The sequence below is a fragment of the Zymoseptoria tritici genome, chromosome 9 (assembly GCF_000219625.1).
Source record: "Zymoseptoria tritici IPO323 chromosome 9, whole genome shotgun sequence".
In the NCBI taxonomy this organism is placed as follows: domain Eukaryota; kingdom Fungi; phylum Ascomycota; class Dothideomycetes; order Mycosphaerellales; family Mycosphaerellaceae; genus Zymoseptoria; species Zymoseptoria tritici.
In genome coordinates, this window is record NC_018210.1 from 2,098,329 (window position 1) to 2,123,371 (window position 25,043).

Consider the following 25,043-nt stretch of genomic DNA (forward strand, 5'->3'; position numbering starts at 1 on the left):
CGACCCACTGGACATCGGGCGTTTCGCTCGTTCGAGTGACGTTGAGGTACCCACTCCACTTCCACTGCTTCTCGCATCTCGCAAAGAAAGATGAAAGAGAGGCTTGGGCTTGGGGAGAGTACGACGTGCGACAGGCGATGATCTTCATCTGTCGTGCCGAGTGTCCATCACTTTCCACCATCTCATTTCTGTTCGCACAACACGGCTAGACCAACAAATGCCTCATCCGGGAGAAGCATCACAGCGCATTTGCATTCACCATCACCTCAAGAGCGGAATACTCTCCGTGCCTCCTCAACCTTGCGAAGCGCCGCAGCACCACAGCTCCACCATCGACAGATAAATTCTCCGCCGCCGTGTCACCAAAGTGCGGCTCACCGACATGACGCCTTCCAAGACACAAGATCCTTCTCCACTCCTTCGGGTTCGGACCACAACAATATATTGATTACGACAGAACAGAACGGCTGCGCCTCGAATTGCGTGTTCCTTTCTTCATCTCAATATTAATCCTTCTTCCTTCCCGTCAACTTCAAATCTCCTCCACATGTCGTGGCTTGGAAATCTTGCGAGTTTGTACTGCCGACTTATCCGGACGAGCCCTCACTGCTCGGATGTGGGAGATCAGGCGATGACTTTGGACATCAAGGAGATGTTTACTGATTCTTCTTCGACAAACCCTTCTTACGCGAGCTGAACTGGAACTGCGAGTCTGCTGAGAAAGCCACAGCCCTCAAAGTCCACGCGGCCAAGTCGCATTCTCCATTCAACGCACAACTCATCCGGACTGGTTGCCGCTCCATCGAAACTCTTCACAATCGCAACAGCACACCAAGCCCTGCCCTAGCCAAGCAAGACCGTTCGTATCACCATCTTGGACAAGTCGAAGCGAGATGGCATCACTCCATTCTCCTCTTCCTTCATCGCGTGGTTCATCGTATTCCCAGATTCGTCTCTCATCCATCCGAGAATAGGTGAGTCATCAAGGTGAGACCGTCGCACACGACTGCACGCAGTGTTTCGTACAACCATGTCTGCTCGAGCGAATGCAGTCACGATGAAGAGAGCCTCCTATGTGCGACGCGACGGCGGCCGTTCGGAAGTGAAACATGACGTTTCTGCATCTTCAAGGTGTCGATCTGTTAGCGTTGATTTATGAAACAGGGTAAGACCAGGGATATTGACTCCAACAGCCTAATTACGTAGTTAGTGTCCTATATGATATTATAGGATATTGGCGATAAGACCCTAACCCCTTTTGGGTATTTGGAATCACGGCGTCTATATAGTCTTTAGGTCGATAACCTTAAGAAACATATAGTTTTTCTTAATCTTGAAGTTCACCCCTACATTGCACTACTTAATTAACAGTTATAAGCCCGGTTTCGACTTAAACAACAAGATTAAAGACAAATTCGCATTAACAAGCAATAATAGAAGGTCTTAAGCTAGACTCGTTAGGTTTTCTAACCGTAATAGGACTAAAGCGTCGAGAAGTCGTCTGCACCGATTAAACTAAGTACGATAAATGGTACCTAAATACTAAGTCGGCGGCAATTAACAACTATGTGTAGCAATATATACGAGAGACAACCCTAACAGTTAAAGACGGTATAGCCGTAGACCGAACTCTAGAACTAAAGGTCCTAAACATACCGAACAAGACGGATTTGGGCCTTATAGACACTTAACTTCTGGAAGGCGAGAACTTTATAAAGTAGCAACAAAATGAAGCTATTTTCGACTCTAAAATAAAGAACTATACCAGAGAATCTATTATCTACGAGACGTTTAGGAAGAAGAAAGAAGATTTCAAAAAATACTTTAGCCGGACTATTCCGTTAACGTACCTAGACGACCTTAACGATCAGTCTAGGATACTAGCAAGCTGGATAGACTTCGTAACTAAGACATTCGCGCCGGACGACGTAACGAGGCGTAGAATGCTTTTTAAATAACATAACGACCTGTTGTCTAGACCTAAGTCGTCTAACATCCTTATGCACCTGCAGAAGTGGATTAAGCTTAAAAAGAAGATGGTTAGAGGACACTATCCGGCCGCTAGCATCCTAAAAGACGACTTCGTGCGGATAGTAGAAGACAAGATTAATGTTACTACAGGAAGACTGTTAGCGAGCAAGAATAATCTTAGTTAATACGTTTACGACGTAACTATGTTTATTAACAGAGATCCTAGCAACTTGGCTAAGCAGTTCCGTGCAAACGCTACGTTTGGGTCTAAAGAGGCTTAAATTACCGGAACAGGTTAGGTAACATTTAACGTAACGACTAATTCAGGGGATTAAAACAGAGGGAACAGGCCTAATAACAAGGACAGGACCTGTCGACCGTATACGGGTAAAGACGCCGACAAAGCGTATCTAAAACCAGGAGATTGTCCTATCGTCAACTATCGTCTTCGACCTAATAAAGCCGACATAACAAAAGAGGATAAGAAATTCCTCGACAACTACCAGAACGTCCTTAAGAAGGACAAGGCCAAGTGCCTCTAGCAGATGAAGTTCAGAGACCCTATTGCTATAGGACTAAAGGATTACTATAAGATTACTAAGGTACTAAAGGAATGGACTAGGTCCGGAACACCTAGTTCAAGTGGGACAATCGTCTCTAACGAACTAAAGACGTAGTATAGCAGTTACGCTATTAGAGCGGTAACTTAGTTCAGAGTAATGTCGACTAAAGCTTACGACGAGAAAAATCGATAGCTTCTAGATAGTAGCTCGAACATTCATATCGTAAACAATCCAACTGTGGCGGGATTTAAGGTCGTTAATATACTATACAACGTGTCGATTTACACCGGGAACTAACAGATAAAGGCTGCTGCAAGAGGCACGGCAAAAGTGCAGTTCCTATTACCCTTAGGCAAGCCGATCACGCTATTACTAAGGGACGTCCTATATATACCCGGATTTCACGTTAACATCGTGTCGACTGGGCTGTGCAGAGACTTCGGCCTCTTCTTAGACGAGAGGACCGACAACTAGATAGATGAATCCGGAGCAGTTGTTGCTAAAATCAAGCGATATAGCGGCTTACTATACCTAAACCTGGCGACTACGCCGAAAGTAAGGATTAAAATTATTAACTAGCTACTTAACGAGAACAGTTAACCCCTAAGCGTCGAGATGGCGTTAAAAAGGGATTGACTAGCTGATCAAACACGGCTCGTCGCCTTCGCGACGAACAGCAGGGCTGCGAGACGACCTAGAGTCCTCTCTCAGGCCTAATAGCACTAAGTTATAGGCCACATTGGGGGTGATTGTATATTAGAACTCTATCGAGCCGCTAAAGGCGTAGAGTATCTAAAAGATAGAGATGCGGCCCCTAAAATGTATAAATGCTACTTATGCGCCTAGAGCAAGTCGAAAAGAATCGTTTCTCGAAGAAAACCGGTTAAGATCAGGATGCTAGCACCTTTTTCCGACGTTGCGGCCGATATCGTAGAATTCAACATAGCAAAGAACGGAGATAAATACATGTTTTACGCCGTAGATTTAACGACATACCTACACTTCGTTTGGACGATGCCGAACACTAATTAAGCGAGCCTGGTACGATGCTTCGAGGAACTTCAGACCTTTATAAAGAGTATAGGTCGTGAAATATTCGCCCTTAGATCGGACGTAGACCCCAAGTACGGATTGATGTTTTAGTCCGCACTCCGCAAGGGATTAGTAATGTAGAAGCCCTTAGCACCGTATACGCAAGCACAGGACCTAGCAGAACGAGCCGGCGGCGTTATCGTCGAGATGGCAAGGACACTAATTATTAAATTAAGGCTCCTAAAGGATCTCTAGAATAAAGCCTGCGTAATAGCAGCCTACATTATAAACAGGGCCCTAACGCAAGTATTAGGTTACAAATCCCTATAGGAAATAGCGACAAACTAGAAGCTAGATATCGCCTACATCTATGAGTTCGGGTCGAGAGCGTATGCACACAAAACTAATCCAAAAGACGTCCCTAAAAGGGAGAAGATAATAGAGCGAGCAAGAATCGGATACCTAGTCGGGTTCGAGGGACACAACATATTTCGAATCTAGATTCTAAGCCTAGACAGGGTGATTAGGACAAGAGATATAGTGTTTAACGAGAAGATGAAGTACGAAGGACTCTACGACTTTAATCTGAACATAGTAGTACTACTTAATCTTGCGATTAATGTCGAACTAGACTACGCTGCAGAAGCATATTAATTTTATAACCTACAAGAGGCTATGTATATAAGCTACATCGCTAGATAAGGTAATAAGGTCGAAATTCCGGAATCCTTCCGAAGAGGTGCTCTAATTTAAGACGACAGTAATGTCGAATACACAATCCCCTACAACAGACCTAAAGAGATGCGAGAGGACATCGTAGAAACGTTTGTTAGTGTCCAAGGCATCGAATACACAGACAATCAACTCTTCCCCTTCTATTAAGCTTAGAAGCGGGGACCGGAACAGATAGATCCGGACGATAAGCTCGATAAACTAACGTTATCAGCTTAACGGCAGAGAATAATCGACTACTAGCCACCTCCAAGCTTTAACACTAAGGTTATAGACTTTGACTTCGGCGAAATGACCTTATTCGACACTACGGGAATGTTCGCGACTTATACGACGATGGCTAAAGTCTACGCTATTACTGCGATAAAGGCGGTTATAGAGGAAGGAGCATCCGCAAAAGACGCACCTGTCCTTATCGGAGATTTACCGCCAGAACCAAAACGCTAGAAAGACCTTATTATGTATAAGTACTTAGAGGAATTCGAAAAGGCTGCTAGAGCAGAGTTTTAAAAGGCTCTCGACACTAGAACGTTCTATTAGATCCCTAAAAGTTAAGCAGGAAACAACCTAACCGTCCCGTTAACGTAGGTGTTTAAATATAAGCAAGACTTAAAAGGACACTTAGAGAAGTTTAAGGCTCGAATTTGTGCAAGAGGAGACTTGTAGTTAACCGAGCTTGACACGTACGCAGCTACCCTCGCAGCGAGGCTGTTTAGGTTGTTAATAGCGATTATAGCACACTTTAACCTGGAAACAATCTAGATGGACGCTGTAAACGCCTTTCTAAACTCTGAGTTGCCGACGCTAATCTACCTTTAACCCCTAGACGGTTTTCGAGACCCGAACATGCTGTTGAAATGCGTTCGCGCCCTTTACGGCTTTAAGGAGTCCCTAGCGCTGTAGTAGGGAGATCTAAGTAAAGGTGTCGAAGAGCTTAGACTACGGCAAGTCGTTAATTGCCTATACACCGATAGAAAAGTTATAATCTTCTTCTTCGTTAATAACATTGTGTTAGCATTTCATTATGAACACAAAGTTCACGCCGAAGATATACAGAAAAGGCTGATGGCCAAATACGAGATAAGGGTTATAGGCCTAATCGACTACTTCTGTGGAATTAAAATCATCCGGAACAGAGAGACTGGGGATATGTAGCTCAACTAAGACACCTATATTAAGAAGGTCGCTAGAAGATACAATGTCTTATTAACTAAAAAAAGGGCGGATACACCTCTACCTATGAACTTTGATTAAGAACCGGCAAAAGAAAAAGCGAAACCCTACATAATTAAGGAGATGCAGTTAAAAGTTGGTTCTCTTAACTTCGTAGCATCCTACACGAGACCGGATATCGCTTTTGTAGTTTCTTTGCTAGCACGTTATCTAGTGAATCTAGCCGAATATTATCTTAAAGCAGCAGATTATTGCATTAGATATCTGCTACAAAGCTCTTAATTAAGCGTTTAGTATAGCAAAGACGACAGTAGGCTTACCTACCTGTCGCAGCCGCTGGAGTTCTTCGGAGCCTTAGATGCTTCGTTCGCAGACGATCTAGAGACGCGAAGAAGCTTAGAGGGTATGGTTTTCTTCTTGTTTAGAGGGATTGTCGACTAGAAGTCTACGAAGCAGACTATAGTTACTAAATTATCTACGGAGTTAGAGCTGTATGCACTTAGCCATGCTGGAACAGAGATAATTTGGTAGGAACGAGTGTTCAAAAACATAGACCTAAGCCTTAACAGCAAGGGCAGGTTGTTATATAACAACAAGCAAACTATTCGAGTCGTTACTGCATAAGGCCAAAAGCTGGACACTAAGATAAGGCATGTAGATATACAGTAGTGCTAGCTGCGTAAAAGGTACTAAGCTAGAGACCTTAAGGTCGAATAGGTTAAAACCACCTTAATGCCCGCGGACGGGATGACCAAACTGCTGTTAGCACAACGGCATCGCGCCTTTCTAGACCAGCTCCGAATAACAGTACCACCGGATCTAGGGGGTAAGGACTGCGCTGACAGAACTTCACTACCGGATCTCGGGGGTAAGGGCCAGGCAAATGCCTAGCCTAACATTACTATTAGAAAGAAGTCTGCACAACGATTAGGAGCTATTATATAGCCTTATATGCACATCACATGCGGACTTAAATTATTACGTTTACCACCTTAACAAGTGGTCTAGGACGTATATATCTAGGGATCTATCGACCGGATTACCCTTTTGAAGCCAAATTCACTTTACTTTTTGCGCTAAACTGAAATTGGCAGCTACTAAAGACCTAAACAGCTATTACATGCCGAACTACGCGTACTTCTGAACCCGTAATGCATTCCTTAGCACTGGTCTGTGCTTATTCTCAGAGCTTATATCTTTTCTGTTTGTACTTCCACTTTCTCTTCTTTTCTTCAACTACCTTATTTTACATTAGTAGAGGTGTTAACATTAGCACTATTACGATGGTAAACACTAGAAACAGGCGCAACCTCAACCCCGAGAACGAGGCACTACTTCTGGACTTTAACGCACTCGAAAACGTCCCCAAATTAACCAAGAAGTCGAGAAAACACTCGAAAACTACCTCTACGATAGGCGACAACTAGTCTAGCATCGACGCTAACGACCCGAACGCGCGCGTCGACACTCCTACCAATCTAATTACTCTAGAACAGCTACGTTAAGTTACCGCTAAGACCGCAACCGCTCGTGCGTAAGATAAAGTTTAGGACAACTAGTAGGGTGCGCAGCCTTATCTAAGGGAAGAAGACGTAATCGACGCAGTAGCTGAAGCTGAAGTTAACCGCGAGTTGTTAGCGGCCGAAGATTAACCAAGCGATAAGGACGACATGTTCCGACACCGCTACCTTAATTAGCGCGTAGTAAGCAATGCGCAGATACCGGATTAAAGCGCACAAGTCCTAAACGACGGGAACACACAGGAGGATACTATAGCAGCTAGAGCTGAAGTCCTAAATAAGGACAACGCTCCTCCTTAAGAAACAGTTATCCTCGACAAAAAGGAGTTTAAGAATTACGCTGTAATACTTTATTAAGCTGATCTAGTTACTGGACAATCGGATAAGGCCTTTTAGGCCTAGCAAGCCAGGGACCTTAAAGCTATTTAGTTATACGAAATAAAGTTAAGAACGAATAGTTACACAACCGAAGAGGACCTAATAGCATACTAGGACGCAAAGGCAAGAGAAGCGGCTATCCTAAAAGCAGAGAAGAAGGTAGAGAAACAACGCAAAGCTGCTAAAGAGGCCGAGTCCGAAGCCGCTAACGTTAAGAAGGAGTTGCAGGATAGATCCGAAGTCGACCCTATCTCTGCGAAGAAGGCTAGAAAGGGTGACTTTAACTAGGGCCCCTTACGTAGAACCTTTGTAACAGAGACTTTACGTTGTTAGAACCAACCTTAGCAGACCCTAACGAAGAAATTAACTCGCACTCCTAAGACCCTACGCACAACTAGTAGGCAGTAGAGTGCTAAGAGGCCTACAACTCTTCTAGACAAACAACCTAAAATTACCGATTAGGTCGTTAAGACTTACTAAAATGCATTTAACGACTTCTCTAGAGAATTTGGGCGGTTTACCAACTTTAGCGTAACGAAGGAGTAGGCGTTCTGGTAGAATAAAGGAGAAGACGGAGTACTTTAACGCGACGCTGCGGAAAACAAGTTAAAGCCTAAGAGGCAGTTAAAGTCTATCCTGCTTACCCTCCTTAACTCTATCGACTGCATAAAGGAGTTCAAGGCGCTAATTTCAGCAAAGCTTCACCCGTTAGCTCCCTTTATTATTAACGTCCTGTATATCGACATTCTTACTTGGCTTAAACGCATCTATAACGATATTAAGAGCGGAGTTACTGTCTACTACCCTGGACTTCTTTAGATTCTTAAGGACCTAGAGGCCCTCTGCACCTTTAAGGGCAAAGGAAAGGATCGAATTATTAAAAGCATCGACCCTATCGCTGCGTCCACGATGTTAAAAAACTACACTCGCGCCTACGCTACGCCGACCTGGGACGACTAAACCCTAAATGAGCCTAAAGCCGATGCTAGAAACAACCGGATCCTAGACATTAAGACTATGCGCCAGATGGTGAAAGAACATGATCGCAAGTCTAAGGCCTCTAAGGAACGTAAAAAGAGGAGACAGGTCGCTTAGGCTACCCTAGACGCCCTCGACGAAGAGTCTAAAGGAGATAACGATCTAGAAAACTTCCTTACTCCGTACGGTAGCTACTCCGGACTACTAGCTCGCCTACAACGCAATTAGCCTGTTGACAACTCTTCCGACGAAGAGGAGAAGGAGCTTATACCTGTGCCTAAGCCGACTAAGAGAAAGGCACTAGCAAAGAAGCAACCTACTAAGGGCGTTGCCGTTAAGGCCGAGAAGCCCACGAAACGCAAACGCTAAGATAAGGACGAAGACGAAAACGTAATAGGCGTTAACACTAAGTCTAAGCAATCGAAGACTAAAAAGATTAACCGCAACGCTAGGAAGGTCACTCCCTTGCCTCTGCCTAAAGGACCTTAATTAAGTAACGTTACTACTCCCGACTAGATAATAAGAGACGCCTACGCCGAGGAGGACGCTATAACCGCGATAGCAGGGAACCAACGCAGAGGAGCCGCCGTCTTCAACGCTATGGCCAGCGGATCCGGCGAGTTCGAGCCAGAATCTCTCAAACTTCAACGCCGTCGTCAAGCCGCCGCCCTGGCGCTCATTAACATTCCACCACTGCCAAAGAAGGACCCCGAAATCGAAGATTCGGACGACGACTCTAATAGCGAGGAGAGCGAGGGTTGAGATCGTTTAGTATAACATAAACGGATCTCGGGGGTGTGTCGATCTATTAGCGTTAATTCATAAAACAGGGTAAGACTAGGGATATTAACTCTAACAGCCTAATTACGTGGTTAGTGTCCTATATAATATTATAGGATATTAGCGATAAGACCCTAACCCCTTTTAGGTATTTGGAATCACGGCGTCTATATAGTCTTTAGGTCGATAACCTCAAGAAACACATGGTTTTTCTCAATCTTGAAGTTCACCCCTGCATTGCACTACTCAATTGACACAAGGGTAAGATGGAAACATGTCCACGCGGGATTGCTCGAAACGCACATGCTTTCCACGGGGATGTCTGTTGCTTGCTTCTCTGACTTCTGACCTCATACCTTCGATCACAGCTGTCCCAGCTCATCTCTTCCCTTCTGACTTCAACAATCGGATCAGCTGTTCGACGCGTCCCCCTCATACACCATTCTCCTCATCTCCCTTTCCCTTCACCATCACTTCCAACGCTCCAACCGACATTACAAATCCCACCTTCACTCCCACGCCCGTAATCAAACACACCCATGATGGTCGATCCCCACCTCCGTCTCATGCGCCCCACACGCCTTGGCAACAGCCAGATGCGGTCACAACCAGCAAGCCACGAAACGGCTTTCAGATCCACGCTTCATCGTCGACGCCACCGATGGGGAGAGAACAAAGAACCTCAAATTCGGTCCATCTTATCTCTACTTCGTAGTCCGTAGAAGCGGCTGATGTGAGTATGCGGCTGATGATGGGAGGATCCGAGATTAGGTTCTCTATCGTTCAGTGGGAGGTGGCACAGAGGCGGACATGGAATTGGACACAGAGATGGGCACAGAGATGTGATCCTCACCGTCGCTGGACTGAGTGGTGTGATGCGAATTTGGGATTAGCATTGATCGATCTGTCAGCTATCGAAGCGAGATGGCCCGGGAATGGTGATGTCTTGTACATGTGTCGAGTGACGAGGTGATACCGTTTCGAGAAGGCGGCCGTGGAGAGAGTCTCGTGAACGACATTCTAGGGTGCAGTATAGCAGCTCAAATAGATCTTCCACGCTCGGAGTGTATATTTATCCGTACCAGAAGGAGACAAAATAGATGGAGCCCTCCTCCCTCCGCAAGATAGACAAATTGCAATCACCATCTACAGCGGTCCTTGAATGAAGTCCAGATCTTCGTCTCCAGCGACTAACAACTCTTTCGCATCACATTGACAAGACCACATTCTTTCTCTACACGGCTTAATCTTTCGCCGAAGCAAGTCTTATCTCGTCCGCCGCACTGTACCGCTTTCAATCCTCAATCCTCACCCCGTCTATACCCTCTCGCTCGCTTCCAAGTAATGCGAGATATACAGCCAGATTACCTTACCTTAGGGTTAGGGTTAGGGTTTCCACAACCCAATCATGCCATGAACGATATCATCCATCCATCTATACTCTTCTTACCACTCACAGATCGGCCATTGGGCATCCGCGTTGACTCGGAATGTAAACATGGCATTTGTTAATCGAGAGTAGATGAAGGGGTGGGAAAGGAAAGTATCGCAAGGCTACGGAGAACGAGTCTTCGATTTTGGGAGAGATCAGAACAATCTTGCTTGCTATTTCGAATAGCACTACTCGTCTGTCATGACGTGGCCCAATAATGCAAGCGCATGCCTCAACGACAAGAATCGACTGACGTGGCGTGCATACCGACAGTATCAGATGGAACAAGAGCACACAGAGCCAAATGTGGTGCGAATTCAATAAAACGAATTCAACCCGCTATATGAACAAAAAGATCACAAAACGCAAAAACTACCAGAAATCATCCCAACACAATTCCTTCCGCCCGGCGCGCACCCATTCCCAACTCCTGCGCCGACGCCATCGCTCATCAGCAGCCGTACTTTTCATCAAACCTGCAAGGTCTCTAGAATCTACTCCTCCTCCACCTCCGCCGTATCATCATGGAAATCCCTCCCTTCCTTCGTAGCAACAATGATACCCGCCCGGATACACCAGTCTCCGAATCTCTCCTTCTCGCCCTCTTTCCTCCCACCATCATCCAACCGTTCCTTCGCGTACCGCCCCAACAGTCCGCGCATGATCTCCAAAATCTCCTCCTCCATAATCGAGCTGCGGTACAGCTTGTTCAACCTCTCGCCATGGTATCCACCTCCGAGATACATGTTGTACGCTCCAAAGGCTTTACCGACGAAAGCGACTTCCGCCAACCACGGTCTCGCACATCCGTTGGGACATCCCGTCATGCGCATGACGATGCTATCCTGTCGCATACCGAGCTCCTCCAAGAGTCCCTCGACTTTGGTGACGAGGACAGGGAGGTAGCGTTCTGATTCCGCCATGGCGAGACCACAAGTGGGGAACGCGACGCAAGCGGAGGATGATAGACGGAGAGCGGAAAAGTCGGTGTTGTCGAGTTTGTACTGCTTCATCATCTTCTTGACGTCCGGCATCGCTTGATCGGGGATGTTCGATAGGATGAGATGTTGGTTACCCGTCAAGCGGAATTCGCCATGGTTGAGCTTCGCCAGCGCACGGAGGCCAGTCTTCATCGGGAACTCGGCGGTGTCCTCGATGCGACCGTTCTCAATGAACATGGTGAAGTGGTTGAGACCTCTCTCGTCCTTGATCCAGCCGAAGGTGTCGATGTTGGAATGGAACTTGAAGGGACGAGGAGAGCCGAAGGTTTGACCCCAGCGGGACTCGACTTCCGCTTTGAAGGCCTCAACACCCATGTCGTCGATGGTGTACTTCAGACGGGCGTGTTTGCGGTTCTTGCGATCACCGTTGTCGCGCTGAACGGTCATGATGTGTTCGCAGGCGCGGTGGACCTCACCGACTGAGACGAAGCCGAACATGCGGCCGAGTTGAGGGTAGGTCTTCTTGTTGTTGTGCGTCGCGCCCATGCCACCGCCTGCGAGCAGGTTGAAGCCAGCAAGTTGGCCCTCCTTGTCTTGAATGGCGATGAGACCAATGTCGTGGGCGTAGACATCCGTATCATTGTGAGGCGGAACAGCGATGGTGATCTTGAACTTGCGTGGAAGGTAGACCGGACCGTACATTGGTTCCTCAATAGTGGCCGCATCCTTGGGGTGCATGGCCTGGATGAAAGGTTGCTGGGCGTCGCCGGCAATCTTCATATCCTTCTCGCCATCCATTCCCTTGAGCCAAATCTCGTGGTATGCGACGGACGCGGCGGCGGGGAGGAGATGATCGGAGATGCGCTGGGCGGCCTCCTGTGCTTGCGCGTGGAGGGCGCTGAGCTCAGGCAACGAGGAGCACATCACATTGCGGTTGACATCACCACAGGCCGCGATGGAAGTCATCATCGAGCGGTTGATGGCCTGCATGGCTGGCTTGAGCTTGCCCTTGACCACTCCGTGGAATTGGAAGGTCTGGCGGGTAGTGAGCTTCATCGTCTCGTTTCCTAGTTGATCAGAGATGTCATCCATCTGCACCCATTGATCGGGAGTGGCGACACCACCTGGCAGACGGCAACGAATCATGAAGGAGTATGCTGGCTCAAGACCCTGAGCCTTGCGCTCGTCACGCAGATCGCGGTCGTCCTGCATGTATGTGCCGTGGAACTTGGTCAGCTGCTGGTCTGCAGCGCTGATGGCTCCAGTGGATGGATCCTCCAATCCCTCGACGATCGTACCACGAAGGAAGTTGGACTGGATCTTGATGTCCTCGTTGGTCATTGGCGGTGGCTCCTCAGGAAGACCCTCAATGTTGCCGACTCCGAGAACATCCCACAACTTCGGCTCCCACTCAGCATAACCAGTCTGGTAGCCATCCGGATCTTGATCATCACCAAGACCGCAGTCGACGAGAATCTTACCTCCGAGAGTCTCCAATCGGGCGAAGAGATCCTTACCAGGCTTGTTGTAGTAGTGCTTGTCCGCCTTGCGCGGCCAGTAGTGAGAGTCACCAAGAGCGAAGACGGAGAAGTTGACACCAGCGAGGTCAATGTCGACAGAGTTCTTGATGGCCTCCCAGAAGTTGCGGCCGTTTTGTGGGAACTCACCCTGACCAGCGGTGGCGGAGATGAAGACGACGTTCTCCTCGGTGGAAAGGTCCTCAATGGGGTAGTCGTCCATGGCCATGGCAATGGTCTTGAGACCGCGGGCTTTACCACGCTTGGCCAGTCGCTTGGACAAGTTCTCTGCGTTGCCACCATCTGATGCGAAGAGAACAGTCAAAGGAGCGCCCTGCAGTCCCTCAAGCAAGACCTCGTACGCATCCTTGGCCTTGCGCTTCTGCACCTTGCGCACCTCCGAGCCGTACGACTCTGACAGGTTGGCATGGAATTGAGGATGTCTGCGCATAAGCTGGGAGAGGTGGTTGTCCCGGCGAAGAAACTCCTTCAACTCCTCCTTGATGCGCTCGGAATCAAGCTTGAAGCACTCCTCATTCTTCTCGTCACCCTTGGGATCCCATCGGTAAAGAGGCCAGTATCCAAGGTCAACCGCCTTCTTCGTCTCTTGCAAGACCTGGATCGGGTTGTCGTTTTCGGAGTTGTATGGGAGGTATGCGAGGACGACTGATGGACCGTCGAATTGCTCGGCCTCCATCATTGCCTGCAGAACCTGAGTGTAGCTGGAGTAGACGGCGGTGCTGGCGACGTATGCATTGCCAAAGTTCATCGCGTACAAGCCAATGTCCTTCTTCCTCCGTGCTGCGTCGTCCGCTGCGCGCTCGCCGTATGGTGTGGAATCGATGATGAGCATGTTGACGTTCTCGCCGCTGGCCAGGACGTGGTGTACACCGCTGTTGCCGAGATCGTAGCTCCACGCGTCGCTGCCGACTAACCATTGAGACTCCTTGAAGAAGAGGCCCTTGGAGCTCAGCAGCTTCGATGCTGTGGATGAGCCATCGGTGGTCAGACGAGAAACCACGTCCGAAGCCAGCTTGTTGGCCTTGTCGGCCTCCTCAGCAACGAGCGCCCATTGGGAGAGGTAGTTCTGAGGTGCGTCGGTTGTGAATCCACCAGTCTTCAACGCGGCCTGCACTTCCTGCACGAAACGCTTGCGGTGCTCCTTTCTCGCGATGAGAGAGCCGAAGCCGTACTCGGGTGTGCCCTTGACGCTATCACTGACACCAGCATTGCTCTGCTTCAGTGCATTCGCCACGTGTAGCCTCTCCCCAAACAACTGATCCAAAATCTTCATGTATGCATTCTCCAATGCAGGCTGTGACAACGTCTCTTTCTGTGCGGGGCCATCGTGGGCGCCAATTTCGAGGTTCTGAATGGGTGACTGCGAGGTGAGATTCTGGAAGATGCCGCTGAGGGCTTGTGTAATCGTGGTGTATTCGATGTAGCCGAGTTGGTAGCCGACAATCAGAGGAGTGTTGGCGCCGCTGGCCTTGACCGACATGAGGAGATCAAGCAGGATAGGACCCCACTTGGTCGTCTTGCGCTTGATCTGCTCGAGGACTGCGATCCTCTTGATGGACTTGGGGATGCTCTCGGTGAGACGGTCGCCCAACCATGGTCGGTAGAGGATGGGTGTGATCAGACCGACCTTGGCGAAGAAGTCTGCGGGAGTGGCGGCATCAAATTCAGTGCTGAAGAGACCTGGGTCGCTGCCGAAGAGGAACAATGCATTCTCAGCATTCTTCGGGCCGGTGTAGTTGAACGCGGTGTATTGTCTCCCGGTGTGGTTCTTGACCTGCGCCCAAATGGCAGTGCAGAGGTTGTCGATATCTTCGGAAGAGACAGTCTTGCGCTGAGAGTCGACAGTAGTGGCGGACTCGGCCTCGGACGCGCCAGAGCTGCTGTTCTTGCGGTCGGAGGATGAGTCTGATGCTGTGGAAGGGTCGCGAGTCGGTGCGCCGCTGGCATCTGCAGCGGAAAGCTCACCCTTCTCAGCATTGCTGCTGGGAGCGAGACTGCCCTGTGTACGTGCGAGGCCCTCTGCAACATAAATACCCTGCTCCTCGCTCTTGCTTGACTGCAACTGTCTTGTCAAGTCCACATTCAACAACTCTGCCACATATTCCCTCTTCTCCTGCTCAATCGGCTGATCCTGCTTGCTGTTCGCAGGGTCAAAGAAGTGGACGACACCTCGTCCGCTGCGAATAGCCAAAGCATGTGCCGTCAAAGCCAAATCCTGCGCCTCCTGCAATGTGGTGGACTGCAAGAAAGCAAAGCCGGTATTGCGGATGCTAGTGATGTGGCCATAGTCTGGGTATCCTGCCGGGCTCAATGCCACGTGAAGAACCACGGGGTGCTGTGCGAGGCGGTATAAATGTGGAATACTCTTGACGAGGACATCGGAGGATGTCGTGACGGAAGTGACTTTGCCATTGCGGACGCGGTGGTAGACGTCGAGGAGAGGGTCGTTGTTCGTTCGGACGGAGAGGACTTCGGGAGTGGAGGAGCAGACGACTGAAGAGGCCTTGTTGGTGGCGTACTGCTTGAGGAAGGAGGAGAATGGCGATTCGGTGGCGAGGGAGGGTTGGACGGAGATGACCGAGTCGGAGGAGAGGTAGGCGATGCGGGCGACTGTGAGGAGAGGATGCTGTTAGTGAGCTTGTCGAAATGGTAGTCGTCGTAGAGCTTATCGCGTTGCAGGGGTGGTGTCGCGTGCAGGGCGGGGGACTTTGTGAACGTACCTGCCTCGCCGGCCGTGTTAATGGCCATGATGGTGGGGTGGAGGGGAAGAGAGAGGGGGATGTCACTGTCGTGCGCCTCTTGACTGGGTGTAGATCAGAAGAGGAGGACTCGAGGGTTGTTATCGCATTGTCCGGTGGTAAAAAAGGTATAAAGAATGTTGGAGGTTGTGAAGTCAAGAGGCGAAGTGGTCGTCGTCTAGTAGAACTATTTTGTCTTCCTCCCACTCTCCCGCAGTGGCAACATCCCGGTCGGTCTCGGTCTCGTCTCTCTCAGTCTTTCGTCTCCATCAAAGGCGGATACATCTTGGCCGATCTCGCTCGGGATCAATTCCCTGCTGATGTAAGCCGCAATGCGTTTTTGGCGTCTCATGATTGGACCATTCTTCCAAATCACGCCATCGACTTGGACATTCACTCCCGTCTGGAGAACAACGAAGAAAAATTGGTGCGGCTAATTCTACCACTGGCGCCTCGGCGTAGACTTTGGTGGACTGATGAAGAGATACATGTCAAATCATCTACAGATTGACAGCCGACGAGCGAAAAGGTCTCGTTGTCGCCGACATCTCCAGCACAACCAGCATCTCCTCCTCACACGACGTCCACGTATGGCCATCCTCGACCGCCACCTCCGCCCTCGAATGCTGGCCAGCGTATCCCCACTCCACTCTCATATCGTACTAGTCCAAGCGCCGGCGACCAGTCCAGTAGGAGGTACCCGCATCTTCCATTACCCTTACAACCAGAACGACCCTGAGGCGAAAGAGAGAGAGATCCACCGCGCCTCCTCCGCTTTCGCCCCGGCACGGCATGTTCATTTATTCACTTCACTTCGCTAAAGGATTTCTCCATTGGGAAGGTCGGTTGTACGCGCTATTTGCATGTGATATTCTGCCAACGCTATGTACATCCACTCTCCGCTTCAGATATCAGCCTCCCTTCAGATTCGCCCGCCAACTATCAAAAGAACCTCCGATATTCTCCAAGCTCATCGTCGCCATCACCATCCTCCTCTCCACCGCCACCACTTTCCATCCCGCCACGTCCACCCAAACTCGACCTCAACCCCCTCCTCCGCCGTGTTCCACCTCTCGTCGGCCTTGTCGTTCTCGCCAGTTCAGCATCAGCATCATCCTCATCCTCCACATTCCTCACAACACTCAGCATACTCTCCTTCCTCCCATTAGTGTCTCTGCCCTTCCCCTTCGCCCTCGTCTTCCTCGCCGGCCTCTCAACCCCAGCCTCACCCTCCCTCCTCTCAACCTCGTCCCTCGCAATCTGCGCCATCGTCTTCTTCTTCTCATTACACCCATTGTTCGAGTCTTTCCGCTTGTGGTACGACCTATTTCACACATCTCATCAGTCATGGCTCCGTGATCCGCAAAAGAGAAAAAAAGGGAGAGGACATACCACGGCGCTCCCACGAAACCTCTCACTCCTCTCCCCTCCAACACATCCATCACAACCCTCTTATCCCTCCTCAACACCTCTCTCATCACACCAACCCTCTCCCTGAATCCCAGCGACAAATCCTCCCCGTAGCCCAACGTGTCGCCGCCGAGTGGGTAGAAGACCCTCCTCTCCTGTACCTCCTGATCTCCTTGGCCCTCGTTGCTGGAAGAGTGGAAATTCACAACCTCCGCCGTCAACGCCCTCAACCGCGCAGTGACGTGCGAAGGCGAGTAAAGCGACTCTCCCAGCATTTTCGCTTTCTGATTCAGCGTCTTCTGCTGGTTGAGAGCCCAAGGCGTCGTCGAAGGATCCTGCACTTCATCTCCACCACCATAACCCGCTTCTTCAGACGAGAGAGGCGGGCGACAAACCTCATTCACCCCCGCCAAACACTCCTGCACACCCCACTCCATCGCCCTCTCCTCCGCCTCCCTTCCCCACCGCCCCTCCCCCCCCTCAACCCCATCCACAAAACTCCGCAACACACCGTCCCAGCTCTCACCCACCTCCCTCCCCTCCACTACAGGGAAGAGAACATTTCTCGCAGCTTCCAGCGTCGGAACTTCCGGATCGAGGACGAAAAAGGGTGGCAGAGCGGTCCGACGTTCGAATTTTTGACCGCAGCGTTTACAGCGGCCTGGGGAGGTGGAGAGGCGGAAGGGTTTGTGGCAGTCGAGGCAGATTCCTTCGTTGTTGCCGCGCTGGGTGGGTGTGGGAGATGTGGTGGACCGCCGGGTGTGGGTGGGGCGGTTCACACGGCGTGGAGGTTGTAGCTGTTGAGGGGAGAAGGGGAAGGGAGGATGTTGTTGTGGAACTTGCGGTTGGTGAGGTGGGAAGGGAGGGTGGGGTGCGAAAGGAGGATGGTATGGCTGGTTTGGTGGGGCGGGGTATGCCGATGAGGAATGATAGGAAGATGAAGACGGGAGGTGTTGGCTTGAATGATACGGGTGGTAATTGGAAAGGTAAGCTGGATTCTCGGGTTGAGGTTGACTTTGATTATAGCCCTGCTGCAGCAGCTGCGGATCGATCGATCCAGCCTCCACTCCGATGCCCAATTCCGCTTCGAGAGCCGCTCGCATACGTGCTTCTAGAGTATCGCTGCTCGCTACTTCTGCACCCGCACCCGCACACGCTTCATCGATCGCTTCCGAAGGTCCGTTGGGAACCATCGGATCGCTGTGGGTATCCCAGCCTTGCCGCGTGGGGTCTACGTCTCCTGGGAAGCCCGGGTGTGGATTGGGCTGTTCGAGAGCTGCATTGAAGTTGTATCTTTGCGGTTGTGCATCGAAAGCATAGACGGGCTGCTGTGCGTCGAAATTATGGACTGGCTGCTGTTCGTTGAAAGCATGTAATGGCTGCTCTGTGTCGAAAGCATGGACGGGTTGCTGTGCTTCGAAGACAATATCGTTCAGCGGCCGCGAATCGTTCTCAAGGTAGTGCTGCTGCTGCTGCCCTGCCGTCGCTTGCTGAGAGCCGAAGGAGAAGATCGACGAAGATGAGTAGCCATACGGCCCCAGATCCAAGTCTCCGCCTTGCAACAAAACCATCCTATCGTGCGGGTAGCCTTCATCGCCCACCCCTCTTTCGGTAGTGGGCACAGCAAAGCCTGCCGCAGCTACCCGACCGGCGGTTACGTCGAGATAATGATCGCTGTCGACAGCTGAGACATCTTGCTGCCCATGCACCTCCCCTTCTGCTACCGGCGTTTCAGACCAATGCTGACGCTTCGCAGCTGATTGCTCAGCAGCATCCTCAATCGGACGTTTGCTTCGATTCACCGTATCCTCCGCGCCCAGTTCATCTGCTTGCTCCCCACCTCCGCCTTCACCGGTAGCTGGGTCTTGTGGCGCTTCAGCTTCGTCATGCTCCGCATCGATTCCATCCAACGGAGGATCCTGCATGAAATCATTCCAAGCCTGGGAGTAGGCGTCATCGAGGGCACACAAGTTTGGGAATGGAGATGAAGGGTTCGCTTCGGGAAGATGTTGTTCGAGTGTGGCTTCAGGATGATATTGCTGAGTCTGATCATGTAGTTGATCGTTTGCTCCGATGGACGTGGCGGTATCGTTATTCCACCCGTCATCCTCCTCCACCACAGGGTCATCGGGTTGGTCTTCCAATTCAGCAAAGTCCTGGTCCCCCACAGAGTATTCGAAAGAGTTGAGAGGATCGGACATGCAGGAGTGCACTCAGTCGGCCCCAGGGACGTATTGCAAGAGGTGAGCCGATGTGTGGTTTGGGTGGTCGAAAGACCGTCCTGAGCGTCGTCGAATCGGCTCCTTATCGTTGCAGTATGGTATGCTGCTCTCAATCTCTCGATATGTATGGTTCGTTCGTACTTATCGGCTGCGCTGATCTCTTTCACAGTTGTATGGAATGATGCGTTGTAAATATTTCGAAAAGTGGAAGTGGAACCAAAAAAGAAGATCGTCGGGGAAGTACAGCACTGCGTTAGAAGTGTGGGTATACGCCATCGTGGTCGGTTGTGTTTGTCTCGGACCTGCTGCTCGAGGCCAGTGATGGCTGCCATGACTGAGCGCGGGTAAGGGCGGAGTAGATTTCGGACGAGGAGGGGAGCAAACTGAGAGGATGGAGGCAGATCATGGGTTGGGTGGGGAGAGAGGAGGATGAGGCTGAGGGAGCAGGCGCTTCCGCAACGGCGAGATGGGAGCTCGCCTTCGCCGTGGCTATCTCCTCGGAACAAGTAATGGTAACACGCCTCGTGGTTCTTCACCGTCGTCGTGGCCTTGGTGTTGCCAGGCCTTTGAAAGTCTCGGAGCCTGTCATCGATCTCGCTTTCTTCGTGCAGTGTCGCGGAGGAGAGAAGACGTGGAGGAAATTGACGACTCGTGACGCTGGCGGAAGAGATGCGCAAGAGCACTCGAGTACCTGCATTCTTCCGCTCAAACTCCCACACTCCAAGCCATTCAGGACCGCCTCGTGCGTTGCATTCCACATAACAGCGGAGAAGACATGTTGCCGACAAAATCTTGAGAGCAACGAACCTAATGCGCAACTCGACCGCTTCCCGCGCAACTTTCACCGTACAGGTTTCGCTCGGTGGCTTGGACGGCGCAGTCTGAGCGGAAGCATGGAGCCATTGTTCACTGCTATGCAAATGCCAAGGCTGGTGAAGTGAATGGAGCTTGTGACCAAGTTGGAAGCAGGTCGACTTGCACGTGCCAGGTCGACTTGCACGTGCAGGAGGAAACTTGGTGTGCGTGAGCCGACGACACGACTAAGCGTCGGAGGGGCCAGGTCGACTTGCACGTGCAGGAGGTGAATTCGGGCGCATGTGCGGACGACACGGCCGATGTCATGTGCGCATCATATCCAGTGTCACTCGGGTGGAATACAACATTACTGATCCGTGTCCGGCACAACCACCTCCACAACCACCTTCACATCCGCGACCATCCGCGACCATCCGCGACCATCCTCGACCCTACTTCTACACCACATACCCGGCCTCCTTGAGTCCTGCACTCTGCGTACTCCACCACCTTCGAAGCGACCACCTTCAGATTGACCACCTTGAAACCGACCACCTCCCAATCGACCACCTTCGAACCGATCACCTGCGAACCGACTGCCGGCAAATCGACCGTCTTCAAACCTGCACCAGCACACGAACAAGCACCTTTAGACGAGGACTAATTACCGAACCTGATCATCAGCCGTTGCTTCTTCTGAGACTCCCAAAATGCCGCGCAAGCCCGTGGTAAGCGGATTCGCCGTCCGATAGATTGAGTCGTGTATGCTAATTGTAACAGACCGACAGGGTGCCTCCGAAGTACGTCGACAAGGGCAAAGCGATGCGCAGCGACAAGGAAACCACATTCTTGACGGCATACGAATTCAACAGAAATGAGTTCGCTTTCTTGGCGTATCTCGGATTCGACAACGTACGTCACGGACGCCAGTGGATGATGACACCGCCAGTGCTCGAAGCTGTGTTCATTTACCGCTCAATCGGTGGACCAACGACCAGGAAAGTTCTCCAGGCTGCGGCAGAGGTCTCACTGCCACAATACCAGGAGAAGTGGGATCGAGACTTCGCCGAGTTCTGTCCTTCGCCGACAGCGTTCTTGGCCGACAACCCCGTCACCCTTTATCAAACCCAAGCTCGCAAAGAAGTCATCCAAGGACGAAGTACCAAAAAGACAGCTATCACCACACTAACATACGACATGATGGACACGGGACAGCTGGAGCCACTAGGTTCACACGAGGCGCGGGACCGAGTCTTTGCATTCTTACTATGGTGGCTCTTGCGCGAGACGGAGCGGTTCGACGGACTAGTCTCCCAAGAGCAGGAAGCAGAGTACAGGAGGTTTACTACGGTCCACGACTTCCCTTATGCTTTGCCCGCATTCGAAGACCTGCAAATGGAGCAGCACACGAAGTTCCCTCGTCCGCAGTGGACGCACCGCCAAGATGTCGCACCAGAAGACGAGGCTCTGAATCGTGTTGGTCGTGCCCTCGCTTTTCTCCCGGGATGGATTAGTCGCAAAGATCAAGGCAAGGCCAACTTTTCGAACGGCTGGCATCTCTTCTGGGTCCAAGGCTGCGAGGCAACCTTCGCCGACTGTCCGATCAACGAAGGAAAGCACGCTGGGAAGTGGGTACCGCCGTGGATGCAAGACATTCCGACGCAACAGGAAGGCCAAGATTCCGTCATCGATAGAGCCGACGATGGCGATAGCTTAGATGACAGATCGACCGGGAACGACACAGTGAACGATGAAGGAGCTACGACCACTCCTTCGAGCGGTGTGAAACGAACGGCGGATGACGCTGGTCTTCCCTCTGGTGCCTCTTACTCGGAGCTTTCTCCCGGGCAATACGGTCCGTGCGTGGACGAAGACGATGAGGAGCATAAGCCCGAGACTACTCCGCGAACTGAAGGCGGGTTGATGGAGGAGCTCACTGGACTGGCGGCCGCTCTAGGACCCGCGAGCAAAAAGCTCAAGCTCAGCAACGTTCTGGATCAGCAGGGAACGAGGGCCACAACTCCGGATGGTCTGGAAGAACAACGTCGACAGATCGCACGCGAAGGCGAAGAGGCGAGGCAGGCAATCGAACGACCTGAGATAGAGGCTCAGCTGAGGGCCAAGTTGAGGCGTAAGCACGAGACGGTAATGGCACAGATGAGGCGGGAGGAGTATGCTAAGGCGGAGGCAAAGAAAGCGGCGTGGATCGCAGACCGTAGCGCTAAGATTGAGGCAGAGTACCTAGCGGAGGAGAGAGCGAAGATGGCAGGAGTGCTCGCAAGGATCGGAACGTAGATACAAGAAGTGTAAGTTGAGCGACAGATCAGCTAAGGAGAGGACATGCGGCATTCCGGGCAGGGCTAGCTCTAGGCCTGCTAGAAGAGTGTAGTTACTTGGCACTGCCGAATTGAACGCGCTGTTGCAATGAATAATTGACGACTGCTCTTATGCGTCTTGGGCGTATGTAATCAATCAGGTATCAATCATCGCAAGCATCAGCTCGAGAAGGCATGAGGATTCCGATCAGCCTCGCCGTGACGTACTACCTTGACGCCGTTGTCCGGGTGAATGTGACAGGGGTATCCCTGTCGACCTCGCGTCGCTCGAAACGTTTGACTTCCAGGTTGTCTTCAAATCTTCAACTCCTTCTTCTCTCTACCACGACACCGATACCTCCGCTACGAATCGAACACTACCACCGTACCATCACGCACGCGAACGAGATCCTCGCACGCGAGCAAGATGGCACCAACGAAGGTGCAATGTTTGACTTGTTTGGAGTCGCCGGCTTCGCCAACAGCCCACAGGTGGCAGGACAGCACGAACCAGTGCTTCCATTGCAAGGGCTTCCACTTCGAACGCCCCTGCGCGCTGGCACACGCGCTCTACAGGATCGACCCGGCGCTCGAAAAGAAGGAGAGAGAAAACGTTCGGCGCGAGTTTGATGGAGAGGATGGCAGAGGTGAGGGCGAGAAGAGATGAAGCGGCTGCCGAGATCCGAGGTCTCGACAATGTCATCGCCATGGTCCAGGATCCTCAGGGCCGGGAGTTGTTGCAGAGGTTGACCGGTGAGAAGGCTGCAGAACGTGTCGAGGCCGTCGCGGCGAACCCTGCCAAAGTCACTCTTGACACGGTGCGGGGTTCTGCTTTGACATTGCTCGGTGCGGATACTTGGGGTGAGGTGTTTCCTGATGTCGATTTGACCGCAAAGGCATTGAGGAGCCGATTCACCACCAAAATGAATCAGCAGGCGAGAGGCGAAATCCCGATGCCGGGAACGTCAGAACTTGTTCTGGCGTTGAAGGCTCGGAACATGTGGCCATCGCCAGCACCGGTTCGGTACACGGGTACTGACGTGGATGTGAGTATGGAAGTTGAATCGTGAGGCAGTTCTGTGCTGGCAACAGCTTTGAACGTGCTTTGCATTTCGACCTCCCCGCGCATCCGTCACAATTCGAGAACTGTAGCAGCAGCAGCAGCGGGTGTCATGTCAGCCGCCGAGGTCATTGAAATTCTTCGGAAAATCAGGACTTCAGCTGGACGGCGTGGCACGCAGCAGCAGCGACAGCAATAACATGAAAGTAAGCCCTTCTCCAACTTCGTCGTTTCTCGAAAGAGAAGAGTATGTGGTTGTGGAATTTGTGCGCTTCCATCAGATTTGATTTTATCGCTTCAAGTCTATCATCCCTCGCAAGAGGGAGAGCATGGGCTGGTTGGGATACGACTGCAAGTCAAGTCGTCGCCATTGCGTAGCCTCTCGAGGAAACCATGGTGGCGCAATTTTTTTCATCAATGTTGGCGGTGCTGTCACTGCTGCAATGGAGAAGAGCACTGCAATACACCATCCGCAACACACGGGTGTTGAAGGCATCGTGCTGGTTCAACGTTCCGACAGAGCACCGGACGAAGCACTGCCCTCACGAGTAGACATGGAACTTGCGCGGAAAGTCGTTGTGCATGTACCAGGTATGCTGATGTCTTTGTAAGCATGCCAGGCACGGACAGAATCGTCCATTGCTGCTGGCTGTACACGAGGACCTCGAGCTATATTCCGGCCCGGATTCGAGGTCTTGTCACCATGATGGGAACGTGCATCTACGCACGCTGAAGACCATTCCATGGCCTTCAGAGTCATGTCGATGCAGATTAAGTACATTAATTAAAACAAGGAGCTGTAGCGGAAGGGTTTTAGGGTTAGGGTTAGGGGTTTATTATACTTATTTATATAGGCTAGTCTACCTTTGCACCTAATCTAAACTAAAGCCCTATCTAAGCCCTTACTACCGACTCTTTTAGCCGTCTTTAGAGGGGAGGAAATAGACCTTCGCTCCTACGTAAAGCGCCTCGCGATATACGGTACTATAGCTACTCCTAGCCTAACTACGTTTTATAGTATCCTTTTAACTATCTCCCGAGTTAACTAAACTACTAAAAAGAGAGACTACCGATAGGCTAATCCGTATCCTAACGTAAAATATCGCTCCGGTAATTGCTTACTATCTATTATACCTTAGGTTTCTAAACCTCCTAGGTAATAGATAAGGTATACGTCTCCTTATCCGCCCGAAACTATAACCCCGTCTCGTTAAGGAGGAATATCCCGCTTTAAGACTGTCCGGTAGAGCTCTATCCTCCCTCCGTCCGGCGTATCTACTATCGGAGATATTCGATTCTAATCGAGCCGCTTATATACTAGTCTATAAGTACTTCCCGAACGGTTTAGGGAGTACCGTCTTCCCTTCGGCTAGAATTCCTCCTCTAGTAATCGTCGTCGTCTACTCCTCTCCCCTACTACGCTATCGCCTTTATATTCCTCTAAGCCTCCTACTACTCTATAGAG

At 50.9% G+C, this 25,043-nt stretch overlaps 3 protein-coding genes across 3 annotated transcripts; 1 reads left to right on the forward strand and 2 right to left on the reverse strand.

Moving 5' to 3' along the window:
* Positions 1-10,867: 10,867 nt before the first annotated feature.
* On the reverse strand, positions 10,868-15,786 carry MGSUL8 (MGSUL8 sulphite reductase; the record flags this gene model as incomplete). Its single annotated transcript, XM_003849506.1, has 2 exons — positions 10,868-15,648; positions 15,759-15,786. 2 exons carry the CDS (start codon positions 15,784-15,786, stop codon positions 11,054-11,056), a joined length of 4,623 nt encoding a protein of 1,540 aa, XP_003849554.1.
* Positions 15,787-16,718: 932 nt separating this feature from the next.
* Positions 16,719-19,387, reverse strand: MYCGRDRAFT_95993 (uncharacterized protein; the record flags this gene model as incomplete). Its single annotated transcript, XM_003849505.1, has 2 exons — positions 16,719-17,100; positions 17,169-19,387. The coding sequence occupies 2 exons, from the start codon at positions 19,385-19,387 to the stop codon at positions 16,719-16,721; spliced, it is 2,601 nt and encodes an 866-aa protein (XP_003849553.1).
* A 1,526-nt stretch (positions 19,388-20,913) lies between these two features.
* On the forward strand, positions 20,914-24,311 carry MYCGRDRAFT_95994 (uncharacterized protein; the record flags this gene model as incomplete). Its single annotated transcript, XM_003849504.1, has 5 exons — positions 20,914-20,931; positions 20,984-22,494; positions 22,827-22,960; positions 23,095-23,568; positions 24,199-24,311. 5 exons carry the CDS (start codon positions 20,914-20,916, stop codon positions 24,309-24,311), a joined length of 2,250 nt encoding a protein of 749 aa, XP_003849552.1.
* Positions 24,312-25,043: the final 732 nt, after the last annotated feature.